Here is a 13705-nt window from a genome sequence, read left to right on the forward strand (position 1 = left end):
CCGAACAACATAATTGTCACATTAAATGTGACACACGCTGCGTGTAGAAAATAACTGACGACACCAGGATCTGATTTAGAATGCTGATGCTCCCTTGTACATAACATCATTTTAGTCCGTGCACTTTTTCAGTTGGTCTTCATTATTTACTATTTATAATTTTTTAATTATTTGCCTTTTTCATCATAAAATATCTGACTTTTCCATTGATCTGTCTCTGTGTAACAAATCATGGTGCAAGTGCCAGGGAAGGTGCTCAGCAAGGGCTCAGGCCAATGAGCGACGGCAGTTGCTGCTGAGAGTAAGAGACCGAGCGGATTGGCCCAGTAATTGGCATTCAGGAGAGATTGACTGTGTATAGACATAGGGAGATATTTATCAAAGAGTGAAGTTAGAGATCAACACAGTCCCCCTAGCGTGGAATACCGCCTCTCTCCATTCATTTCTATAGGATTTTTAAAGGTGTATTTATCAAAGGGGGGAAGTGAAAGTTCACCCTTTGATAAATACACCTTTAAAAATCCGATAGAAATGAGGCGTTATTTCACCTTGGCGGACTGTGTTGATCTCTAACTTCACTCTTCGATAAATATACCCCATAGAGCGGAGTGAGCAGAGTGCCGCAAGGTGGGTAACAAATAAACACTCGGCATGCTGGGAAAATATGTCTCAAAGTGGCAGATGTACTGGTGGAGCAGTGACAGTTGCATGGAAAGGCTCCAGTCCTTACTGCAACGCCCAGCAGTGGTTAGCTGGAAATCAATCTCTTTCTCAGAATATAAAAAAAAAAATGTGTGAGGTTAGTTAATAGTTATCTTTGCTTTCAGAACTGGGGTGCCTGGGGTAACAAGCCTGTTACTGTTCCCTAGAGACAACCCTGTGCCCCTGCCTCTTAGCAAGGGACCATTAGTGAGAGGTGCCCTGTTGCACTCCTCCTCCTGCTGCTGCACTCCTCCTGCTGCTGCACTCCTCCTACTCCTCCTCCTGCTGCACTCCTCCTGCTGCTGCACTCCTCCTGCTGCTGCACTCCTCCTGCTGCACTCCTCCTGTTGCACTCCTCCTGCTGCACTCCTCCTGTTGCACTCCTCCTCCTACTGCTGCACTCCTCCTCCTGCTGCACTCCTCCTGCTGCACTCCTCCTATTGCACTCCTCCTCCTACTGCACTCCTCCTCCTGCTGCACTCCTCCTGCTGCACTCCTCCTGTTGCACTCCTCCTCCTACTGCACCCCTCCTCCTCCTGCTGCACTCCTCCTGCTGCACTCCTCCTCCTGCTGCACTCCTCCTACTCCTGCTGCACTCCTCCTCCTGCTGCACTCCTCCTGCTGCACTCCTCCTGTTGCACTCCTCCTCCTACTGCACCCCTCCTCCTCCTGCTGCACTCCTCCTGCTGCACTCCTCCTGCTGCACTCCTCCTGCTGCACTCCTCCTGTTGCACTCCTCCTCCTGTTGCTGCTGCACTCCTCCTCCTGTTGCTGCACTCCTCCTGCTGCACTCCTTCTCCTCCTACGGTACCCCTCCTACTGCACCCCTCCTCCTCCTGCTGCACTCCTCCTCCTCCTGCTGCACTCCTCCTCCTGCTGCTGCACTCCTCCTCCTGCTGCTGCACTCCTCCTCCTGCTGCACGCCTTCTCCTCCTGCTGTACTCCTCCTACTGCTGCACTCCTCCTCCTGCTGCTGCACTCCTCCTCCTGCTGCACTCCTCCTCCTACTGCACTCCTCCTCCTGGTGCACTCCTCCTGTTGCACTCCTCCTGCTGCACTTCTTCTCCTCCTGCTGCACTCCTCCTGCTGCTGCAATCCCCCTCCTGCTGCTGCTCTCCTCCTGTTGCACTTATCCTGCTTCTGCACTCCTCCTCCTGCTGCACTCCTCCTGACTCCAGGACTGCTTGAAAATATGGCAGCCCCAATTATAAGTATAACTGATACACATATACAATGTAACCAAAAGCAAAGAACATGTACATTTCAGTCAGCAAATGTCGGTACAGGTATGGAAACTATTATACAGGATACTTGGGACCTGGGGATAATGGATCTTTTTCGTAATTTGGATCTTCATTTGTTACATTTACTAGAAAATCATGTAAACATAGGAATAAACAATGGGCTGGTTCTGCTTCCAATAAGGATAAATTCGATCTCAGTTTGCATCTGTTTGGTTATAACAGAGAAAAAATAAATTATTTTTTTAAATTTTGATTATTTGGATAAAATATCTATCTATGGGAGATGGAATTTCCGTAATTTAGAGCTGTCTGGATAATGAGTTTCTGGATATATATATATCTATATATATATATATATATATATATATATATATATATATATATATATAGGCATCTGTGATCATTTGTGCAGCAGGCAGAAGCTTTGCTTGGGCTCCATACAAACAAATCACACTATATATTTATATACATATCTCAATCTGACAAGTCCCATCAGGTTCATACTTACAACATACAACAATGGATGAGAATTTACATTTCCCCTGACTTATCCGCACCAATAAATAACCAATTTCCCCAATGCGCAATGAAAGAGAAAGAGACACTGTATAACAGAATGTCATTTGCCCAGAGCATTCCTTTTATCTCATATCCACTCTCCTGCCCATCTGTCACTTGTGCTTAGCACAGCAGAGATTGAGGGGTTAAAGCAGGTGTCCTGCAACTCTCTGTCGCATGCGTCTCTGTGCGACTCCAGTCCCTCATTCAGTTATTAGAGGCGAGGGCTGGAGCAGAGACGCGGCTGCGCTTTGGGAGCTGTCTATGGTGCTGATGAGATCTGGTGCTGAACGGCACTTTCCTCTCTCTCTCTGAACAGGAGCAGCAGATAGACAACTGGGATTGAGAAGACAAAGCAGGAACAGCCTGAATTCTACTGGATCTCTCTGCTCTCTCTTCATTTGGAAGCTGCCTGACATGGTAACATTTTCTCTGCTTGATATTTCTTATCTCTCTCTCTCTCTAGACAATACTGAAGCAGCCGACAATCAGTCTGATTGGATAAAACACCTTTTTAAAAGTTTTTGGGGTAGATGAAGACATTTCTATGCAAAAGGAAAACTTAACCAGACCCGTTTTTTTTTTTTTAACTGATTGTGACTTACAGGTTGTAGATTTTGATGAGATACTTTGGGTTTAAAGTGTGTAAACTGCCCTTTCATTCCCAAAGGGGATCTGACTCTTAAACAGTGGAACATTTAATAGATCTCTAGAAAAGAATCGGTTATTGGGCAGGCATGGAAAACCAGACATTGTCCATAGGAATGCCGCCCATCAATGACACGGGAATGAATGAAACACTTGGGAATATGCCCCAGAATGCCCTAGAGGTACAAGTGGTTACAATATCCCTTGTTCTGCTGATCTGCGGAGTGGGAATTGCAGGCAATATTATGGTCGTTTTGGTGGTCTTAAGAACCAAACATATGATGACCCCCACTAACTGTTACCTGGTGAGCTTAGCCATTGCTGATCTGATAGTTCTTCTGGCTGCCGGGCTTCCCAACATTTCAGAAGTGGTGGCTTCTTGGGTGTATGGCTATGTTGGCTGCCTCTGCATAACTTATCTTCAGTATCTGGGGATCAACATTTCAGCTTGCTCCATCACAGCCTTCACCGTGGAGAGGTACATCGCCATCTGTCACTCCATCAAAGCCCAATTTATCTGCACCGTGTCCAGAGCCAAGAAGATCATCGCCTTCGTGTGGGTCTTCACCTCCATGTACTGCGTCATGTGGTTCTTTCTGGTGGACATCACAGAGGTCAAGTTTGCTGATGGCGTCCAAGTCAACTGCGGCTACCGAGTTTCCAGAAACCTCTACACCCCCATTTACTTCTTGGACTTCACCATTTTCTACGTGATACCACTGGTGCTGGCCACGGTTCTGTATGGACTCATAGCCAGGATATTGTTCATGAATCCCTTACCTTCTAACCCCCAGGATCTGAGCAGAATGAGCTCCAAACATTATGGGAAGCCCTATAACTCTATTAAACTTTCCGGTAAAGGCAATAAGAACACAGCCAACTCAAGGAAACAAGTAAGTATTGAATTAACTGGCAGAGCTTATCCATGTATGTGCATTGCCACCCTCAAGTATGGGTTGAACGGTGCCCTACACAGCACCCTATGAATATAAGTATTGAATTTCGCAAAATTGCAGTGAAAAAACGCCTTTTGACTAATACATTAGAACAAAAAAAGTTGCCATAAGAGAAAACGCCCATTGACTTTAAGGGCAGGGGCACATGGGCAGATTTGGGGAGATTTAGTTGCCTGGCGACTAATCTTCTTCTTCTCCCCGAACTGCCTTCCGCCTGCTATAATGAGAAAATGCCAGTGCAGTGACTCTTGCAGCGCTTCGATTTCCGAAGTCGCCCGAAGTTGCCTCACAAGGAAACTTCTGGTGGAAAATCGAAGTGCCGCGAGTGCATTGGTGCAGGTGATTTTTCATTTTAGCAGGGGGAAGGCAGTTCGGGGAGATTGTCGCCCTGAAGAAGAGGCGATTAGTCGACAGGCGACTGAATCTCCCCGAATCTGCCCGTGTGCCCCTCCCCTAACGCATTAGGAGAAAACAGTCGCCATAAGAAAAAATGCCCATTGACTTTAATGCATTAGGACAAATAAAGTCGCCATAAGAAAAAATGCCTATTGGCTTTAATGCATTTGGAGTGAGAAAAATTGTCGTGTGCATAATAATTTGTCCCACGTAAAGCACCCATTGACTTCAATGTGTTTCGCAAAATTTTGCCGTTTTGAGGATTTTTCCGCAGTCTCGCACAATGCCCATTGCCATTAATGCATTAGAACAAAAAAAGTCGCCATAAGAAAAACACCCCATTGACTAATACATTAGGACAAAAAAAGTCGCCATAAGAAAAAACGCCCATTGACTTTAAAGCATTTGGAGTGAGAAAAATTGTTGCATGCGTAATAATTGTCGCACGTAAAGTGCCCATTGACTTCAATGCGTTTCGCAAAATTTTGCCGTTTTGAGGATTTTTCCGCAGTCTCGCACATTTTTCAGAGAAGCAAAACGGGACAGATTCGCTCATCACTAAATATAAGTTGTACAGGAGCAAGTCCAGCTGGCTGGAACAAAAAGTATCAATCTCTTTAACAGAACTGAATCCAAAACCCTTTGGACGTCCTTTACTAATTTGATATCATGTTCAAGTAGCCTAATATTTATTCACGGGAGCCTGCAGTTGTCAAACTGAAGCTCGGGGAGATGCAGAAGAGATAATAATAATAATAATAATGATAATGAATCCTCCATTAACCCCTTAGTGCTCCACTGCCCACAGTTCAGCGCTGGTTTGTTGATTTGTATATGAATTATATATTTATATATATGATATATATTGTCCTAATGTTCTTCCTTCACCGGGGTAATTGCAAATGTACTGAGCAGAAAGAACAGTTTGACCCTATTCATATTCCAGTCTCTCGTTCAAAGAAATGCATGGTTGCTAGGGTAACTTGGACCCTAGCAACCAGGTGGCTGAAATTGTAAACGGGAGAGCTGCTGAAAAAAAGGCGAAATAACTCAAAAGCCATAAATAATAAAAAAGGATCAGCATCTTGGCACTTCCACATTCAACTTGCAAGTCTTTTATATTTTGGCATTTTTAAGGGGTTTTCACCTTTAAATTATGATGTACAGAGGGATATTCTGAGACAATTTGCAATTGGTTTTCATTTTTTATTATTTATTTAGCTTTTTATTCAGCAGCTCTCCAGTTTGCAATTTCAGCCATCTGGTTGCTGGAGCCAAATTTCCCAAGCAACCATGCACTGATTTGAATAAGAGAAAATGAATAGGAGAGACCTGAATAGAAAGAGGAGTCATAAAAAGTAGCAATAACAATAGGGGGCAGATTTATCAAGATTGAATTTTTAAATTTGAATTCCGAGCTCATTTTTAGTGTACTTCGACTAGGGAATAGTCCAAATTCGATTCAGATTTGAAAAAAAAATAAAAATTCGAATATCAAATTTATCATGTACTGTCTCTTTAAAAATTCTAAAACCTGCCAATAGCTGTTTTAGCCTATGGGGGACCTCCTAGAACCTATTTGAAGTCATTTGGTGGAAAAATCTACGTTTTTTTTTTTTTTAATATTTCAAATCTAATTCGATCGAATACAGCCTATTCACTCTCAAAATGTTTTCATAAATTTCGATTGGTCTTTTTTTATTCTGATTTAAAAAAACTCGCATCACCTCGTAATTCGAGCCTTGATAAATCTGCCCCTAAATGTGTAGCCTTATAGAGCATTGGTTATAAGATGGGGTCAGTGACCCCCCATCGGAATGCTGGAAAGAATAAGAAGAAGGCAAATAATTCAAAAACTATAATAAAGACATAATGAAAGCCAAATGAATAACCCCATTGGTTAAGAAAAACATCCCATGAGGATTGGGGACCACCAGGGTTTTTTTTTTCCAGTCTGACACTGTATATGAGTGTTGCTGGACTACAATTACCTGCACAGGGAGCTGCAGTTTAGCAACATTCAATTTGAATTCTTAAAGCAACGCTGCTCATAAAATGTTTCCCCACCAGGACAGACCTTTCACGCAAGACAATCGTCCAATGAGAATTTGTTCTTATGATCAGCTCTGGCAAAAATTAAATTTATTTTACAACGGCATCCATTATTTAAGTTGGACTGCCCAACTTCAAAGAGCATGGGGAGGGGGGTGCAAACACGTTTTCAGAAGGTTTATGTCCCCTTTAACCCCTATTTTATTAGAGGAAGTAGGAAACAGAAACAAAGAAGCCCATGATGGTTTAATGCATGCTTCAATATAATACAGGGTCCCAGTCCTCTGTTGCATTACCTACGTAGTATATAGTCACACTATTGTGTTGTTTTAGGGTTTTGTCAGCTTGTGGCCCTGCAAATCTCTCCTTTCCGCCAACTGCCTTCCTTCAGCATGTGCAGCTGAACTGGAACTTACTGCATCTCCTTAAAGGGCATGTTAACCCAAAAAAATAAAATCCCATTTTTACTTTTGTTAAAAAAAAGAAACCTATCTCCAATATACTTTAATTAGAAAATGTGTACTGTTTTTATAAGAAACCTGACTGTATGCAGTGAAATTCTCCCTTCATTTACTGCTGTGGATAGGAATTGTCAGACGGCCCCTAACTGCTCTGCAGGGAAACAATCATACTTATGTACAGCAGGGGGAGCCCCCGCCTTACTTCCCAGCCATGCAGAACTCAAGCAGCTTTGTTTGTTTCCCTGTAGAGCAGTCGGCGACTGTGTAGAGATTTTATTATATTTTTGCCTTTACATCCCCTTTACTGTTTCCAACTCCAGCTGCAGGGACAAAGATCATGGAGCCAGATATAAACAGATAAACTGGGATTCTATTTGGAGGATTATTTTGCTGCAGCCACTGGTTCTGCAGAGTTGGAGAAAGTTTATATTAAACAATACAAAAACTATAAAATCCACATTAGATCACATGACAACACAGGACCCAGTGCAGTCTGTATATTCTGATTATTAATCAGTCTTGCTGTATCGGCTTCTGGCAGATATTATTTGACTTGTGCTGTTTTGATCATTTATGACGATCCCTAAGCAGCCCAGACCCCACTGAGCATGTGCACAGTCTTGGTCTTGCAAAGATGTATAACAAAGTTACAAGATGGTGACCCCTTGTGGCCAACTTTGAAAGTATAAATCATTTGTTTGATTAGGCTTGTGGTGCAGTAAGTTCATGTTTATGTTTAGTATACAAAATAAAGCATTTCTAGCCTTATTCTATTTTACACTTTACTTCCCCTTTAAGGCCATGCATGATTGGGGGAAGGCAGTAATATAACATTCCAGAAGACACAATCACCCTCATCCGTCAAAATCATTGGTATCCGCATATTTCAAATATACCTCCTGCTGGTCAGCATTTTTTCCCGAATGATTTTCCTACGGTGCAGGAGGAGCCGGTAAATCTGCAATAATCAATGCGCTGTCACTTTGCAGGTGGTTATTTATGAGACGGCACAGCTTATCTCTGTTTGTGCAAGCTTTTTATAATTAATACATGCCGTCATTTAGGGGAAGTACAGGAAATGCTGTTTCCTAAAGGGGAAGTAAGACACGGTTGATATGCTTTACCTCTTGCTGCATGTTTCCCCCTCCTCACACCCAAGGCTCATTTGCCATTGGGGAATTGCAATAATGATTATGCTCCATCGACTGTCAGTCAGTTACAGGGTCAGATTTGAGCGTTAGGGGTCCACCAGGCAAAGGAACTTAAAGGAACAGTTAAGTATAAAAATAAAAAGTGGGTAAATAGAAAAATGTTTCTAATATAGTTAGTTAGCCAAAAATGTAATGTATAAAGCAGGGGTCCCCAAAAGGTAGATCGGGATGTACCAGTAGCCCTCCTGTTTCATGCTTTTCATTCAGATATTTATTATGTTAAGGTTACATAAGGAAATGTTGTTTGTTAAATATAGAAATACATTTTTCCCATAAATCAATATAATATTTAAGTAATATTTTACATGGAGCAGAATGCTAACAAAGCTTTTATGGATGTAGATCCTAATGGGACAACATCGCTAAAAGTAGACCTCGCATTAGTAAAGTATAGGCACTCCTGGTATAAAGGCTGGAGTGAGCGGGTGTCTAACATAATAGCCAGAACACTCAGGGTTGGACTGGGCTGGGCTGTGGCCGGGTTCCAAGGGAGATTTGCGGCAGGGTCGGGGGGGCCCTGAGACATCAGCCCCGGTAGGTCCTGGGCCCCCCAGTCCGACCCTGAGAACACTACTTCCTGCTTTTCAGCTCTCTAACTCTGAGTTAGTCAGTGACTATAAGGGGGCCCACATGGTACATTTCTGTTCAGTGAGTTTGCAATTGATCCTCAGCATTCAGCTCAGATTCAAACACAAACAGTTATGACCTTAAGTCACTGATTGGTCACTGCCTGGTAACCAATCAGTGGAAACCAAGAGAGCTGAAAAGCAGGAAGTAGTAGTGATGGGCGAATATATTTGGCAGGCGCGAATTTGAAGCGAATTTGCTCGTTTCGCCGCCGGCAAATAAATTTGTGAAACGGGCGTGAAAAAATGTCGCCGGCGTCCAAAAAAATGGACGGTGGAAGTTTGCAAATTTTTCGCCGTTTCGCAAATTTTTCTGGAAATTCGCAAATTTTGCGGCGAAGCAAAACGGCGCAAATTCGCCCATCACTAGGAAGTAGTATTCTGGCTATTATGTTACACATCCAGTCACTCCAGCGTTTATACATTTTACATTTTTGGCTAACTAACTATATTAGATAAATTTTTTATTATGCACAGAATATCTAATTACCCAGTTTTTATTTTTACACTGAACTGTTCCTTTAAAGGGGCCTCCGTATGAACTGAAGGGCCCTCCACCTGGCGGCCAACCTCTCACTGCTCCCCCCATATGTGACATACGTCCCTTGCACTGTGATTGGGTCCTGCCAAGGTAGAGTCGGTGGTCCATGGGGCCCATGAAGGCCGGGGCCCAGCTATCCCAGTCCGACGCTGATGGAGCATAATCATTATAGTTTGGAGTTAAGGTCTGAATCCCAATGGGAAATCTGTCCAGCTTCCCACAATAGGGGGGCATGAGGGCCCCAAACTTTCTATTAAAAAAAGCATAGCATCTGTGTTTTTGGGATCAGCGTCTCCTCTAGTCCCTGGTGGGAAGGTGAGAGACAGTGCTGTTGCCTCTCCCCAATATCCTCTCTATAAATAAATATATATAAACACAAGCACCTTTCCCACAGGAGTTAGCAATGTGGCCACTCGCTTGACCCCGATGTAACTTGTTTGTGACATCTCTTTTCCTGAATAATAATTATTCCTCTCGCCCGATGGCAGCACAGTGGGGGCTTCGTAATTATCCTTCAAGAAAGGGGGCAGAGGCGCAGTTGTCAGAAAGCGTCTGTTTCCCTGTACACCCTCCATGTGAAAGGTTATTATTATATCAGACCATTACAGTATGGAGAGACAAGGGTTGTGCAATGGATATTATAATTAGCATTTTTTACTTTCATATTACTCTGGAATCCTCCTCTGCTGCGGCTTCCCATCTCCCCCAGTCTCAATGGAGTGTTAGCTCTTAGTCACTTAATTGAATGATTGTGTTGAAGATAATTTCCCACTAGTCATTTCTCTGGTGGGGTAAAAATCATGCCCAGGGGTGTAACTACAGAGGTTGCAGACCCTGCGGCTGCAGGGGGGCCCAGGAGGGATAGGGGACTAATAATGAGCAATTTCAATAAATATTGGTAAAACAGGAAAAACTCTGGATATATTGGGAGCCCTAAAATTAAGTTGCCAAGTTAACCGGATATTTCTCTTTAAAGCAACTTAAACAGGTATGGGACCTGTTATTCAGAATGTTTGGGGTTTTCTGGATGAGGGATCTGTCTGTAATTCGGATCTTCATACCATGAGTCTACTAAATATTAAAAAAACCCAATAGGTTTTGCCTCCAATAAGGATTAATTATATCTTAGTTGGGATCAAGCACAAGGCACTGTTTATTACAGAGAAAAAAGAAATCATGGATCAAAAATATCTGGATTATTTGATTATAATGGAGTGTATGGGAGGCAGCTTTTTTGGACAATGGGTTTCCGGATAATGGATCCCTTAGCCGTACAGGTATGGGACCTGTTGGCCAGAATATATGGGGTTTTCCAGATAAGGGATCTGTCTGTAATTTGGATCTTCATACCTTAAGTCTACTAGAAAATCATGTAAACATGAAATAAACCCAATAGGCTGGTTTTGCTTCCAATAAGGATTAATTATATCTTAGTTGGGATTAAGTACAAGTTACTGTTTATTACAGAGAAAAAAGAAATCATGGATCAAAAAAATGGATTATTTGATTATAATGGAGTGTATGGGAAGCAGCCTTTTTTTGGATAATGGGTTTCCAGATAACGGATCCCTTACCTGTACAGGTATGGGACCTGTTATCCAGAATGTTCGGGGTTTTCCGGATGAGGGATCTGTCCGTAATTTGGATCTTCGTACCATAAGTCTACTAGAAAATCATGTAAACATTAAATAAACCCAATAGGCTGGTTTTGCCTCCAATAAGGATTAATTATATCTTAGTTGGGATCAAGTACAAGTTACTGTTCATTACAGAGAAATCAAAAAAAATCTGGATTATTTGATTATAATGGAGTTTATGGGAGGCAGCCTTTCTGGATAATGGGATTCCGAATAACGGATCCTACGCCTGTACTATATTGTAAATCTCAACAAGCGGGCAACTTGCTTTTATGGGGTTTCATTTTTGTATATTTTCCATTCTCCTATTCATCGTTGCATTCAAAAAGAGTATTGTTGGGGTGGGGTGAGTGGGGTTATTAAAGCGTGTGTCAGTATTGGATTAGGAATAAAGAAAGACATAAATAAAAGGGAGATTTGGGGGTTTAATGTCTCCCTGTACCCCGAGTTGCCTTGATTAGAGATATATGTGCTGCACGTTGCTCTGGATTGAACATAAGGAAGGATTGATGGCTGGTCCCTGCTGCTGTTACACACAAATCACTGCTCTCACCTCTCCAAGTGAAATTGTGCCCCTCCTGTGATTTAGTCTCTTCACCTCCGTGCCAAGCTGGAATGGAGTTTGGGGGCTTAATGGCTTTTCAGTTATGATTAGAAATGTCACAACCGCCTGCTTATCGGCACCTTTGCAATAGACTCATCCACTTGTTAGATCACATCTCCCCGGGGCACACTGAGTTGTGGAGCTGAATATCATTACTCCCTACTGGAGAGCACGACTTTGTTGGTCCATGCTCAGTAAAGGGAAATACCACTAGATGTAGATAATACAGCTGAGGCCAGAAAGCAAAGCTGAAACTGCCAGCAGTTGGGGCCACCTTCAAAGAAGCCATGGAAAACAATTAAAGGGAAAATAAAGTCTAAGATACAATAAGCCTGTGAACCACAAGCCTAATAAAACAAATGATTTATGCTTTCAAAGTTGGCCACAGGGGGTCACCATCTTGTAACTTTGTTATACATCTTTGCAAGACCAAGACTGTGCACATGCTCAGTGTGGTCTGGGCTGCTTAGGGATCGTCATAAATGATCAAAACAGCACAAGTCAAATAATATCTGCCAGAAGCCGATACAGCAAGACTGATTAATAATCAGAATATACAGACTGCACTGGGTCCTGTGTTGTCATGTAATCTAATGTGGATTTTATAGTTTTTGTATTGTTTAATATAAACTTTCTCCAACTCTGCAGAACCAGTGGCTGCAGCAAAATAATCCTCCAAATAGAATCCCAGTTTATCTGTTTAAATCTGGCTCCATGATCTTTGTCCCTGCAGCTGGAGTTGGAAAATCTCTCTACACTAGTGATGTGCGGGTCGGGATCTTCTGCACATCACTAGTGTAGAGTGATATTTCTCAACTGGAAATTACATGTGATTACTCCTATTTAAAGGGCATGTAAAGGCAAAAAAATTACTTTCTTCAATGAAAAAGGGTGGCAGAGAAGGCCAGTAAGCTTGCATAGAGAGCCTAACTGCGCTCTCTGTGCTAGAAGAGCTGAATTTCCAGTTTGAAAAACAGAAATTCGGCTCTTTAAGTACCAGGAGCGGCATTTTTGCCGCCCCTGGTACATAGTGGGGTGCTGAAGCCTGAGGCGACAGCCTCAACTCGCCTCATTGGTGAAGCTCCCCTGTCTATGTGTATGGTCACCTTTACTTACGTTATACTTTCAGCCATGATTTCCAGGTCCTTCAAATTGAAGGTACAAAAGAGTAGACACTGGGATTCATATGTTTATAAGGAAATTTTAAGACTGGTGATGGGGGAATATTTCATTGAAAATCTCCCCCAAACTTGAGACTTCATTAGTTAATTGGGTTCAGGGTCATGTTGTTTATTGTCTTAGATTCCTTTTTTGTCTTACCAAGGACAACAGCAGTCGAGGGTCCAGTTGGTGCTAATAAGGCCTCTTTACGTTGAGAAAAATGTCCAATATGCCAATAGTTAAATAAAGTAAATTATGTGATTGGTCATTATCAGGGTCAATGGAAGTCACTGTGTATTGATGAAAATTTCAGACATTGAAGGGAAACCGTATATCATGAGAAAGGTCATAAGTAGGGCTAGTGAGGCCACTGGGTATTGAAGAATATGTCCATTGGGTCTGATTATTCATGAAAAACCATCAATCTCTTAATTAGGGCTCCTGATTATTGAAGAAACTCTGTATTAGGGGAAGGTGCATGCTTAGGGTCAGTGGAGCTTCTACCAGAAGCCTGGCTTTGATGACTTTCTTTGACAAGCCAATACCTGTAACATATTCTTAGGATTGTATTCTGTTGTGCAAGAAGAATCTTGAGCTCTGTCTTCTGAGATGTATTTACTGTGACCTATGACCCTCTGTAATAATGTTTGCTGTGTCTATCCATGTGTAACAAAGCGAATGGAACCAGATCATGATGTGCTTCATCAGAGCAGTAGAATAGTCAGACATCTAGCTGAACCTGTGGAATATTTAACAGTTTAGAATGACTGGAACATCTAGATCAACCTTTGGTCAGTGAGAGCATTGGAATACTCACGTCTAGACCACCATGTCTTCAGTCAACTGGATCACTCACTACAGACCAGTGTTCTACCAGACCTTTAGAAAGTCCAACCTCTAAACAACTT

At 42.4% G+C, this 13705-nt stretch overlaps 1 protein-coding gene across 1 annotated transcript in view; it reads left to right on the forward strand.

Annotated features, from left to right (window-relative positions):
- Positions 1 to 2705: 2705 nt before the first annotated feature.
- trhr3.S (thyrotropin-releasing hormone receptor 3 S homeolog) overlaps positions 2706 to 13705 on the forward strand; it is a 28536-nt gene continuing 17536 nt past the window's right edge. Inside the window, exon 1 of the mRNA XM_018237842.2 lies at positions 2706 to 4045. Coding sequence (XP_018093331.1) covers positions 3242 to 4045 — 804 coding nt within the window. The 5' untranslated portion in view covers positions 2706 to 3241. The remainder of the gene's footprint in view (positions 4046 to 13705) is intronic.

The sequence above is a fragment of the Xenopus laevis genome, chromosome 9_10S (genome assembly GCF_017654675.1).
Source record: "Xenopus laevis strain J_2021 chromosome 9_10S, Xenopus_laevis_v10.1, whole genome shotgun sequence".
NCBI classification, from domain to species: domain Eukaryota; kingdom Metazoa; phylum Chordata; class Amphibia; order Anura; family Pipidae; genus Xenopus; species Xenopus laevis.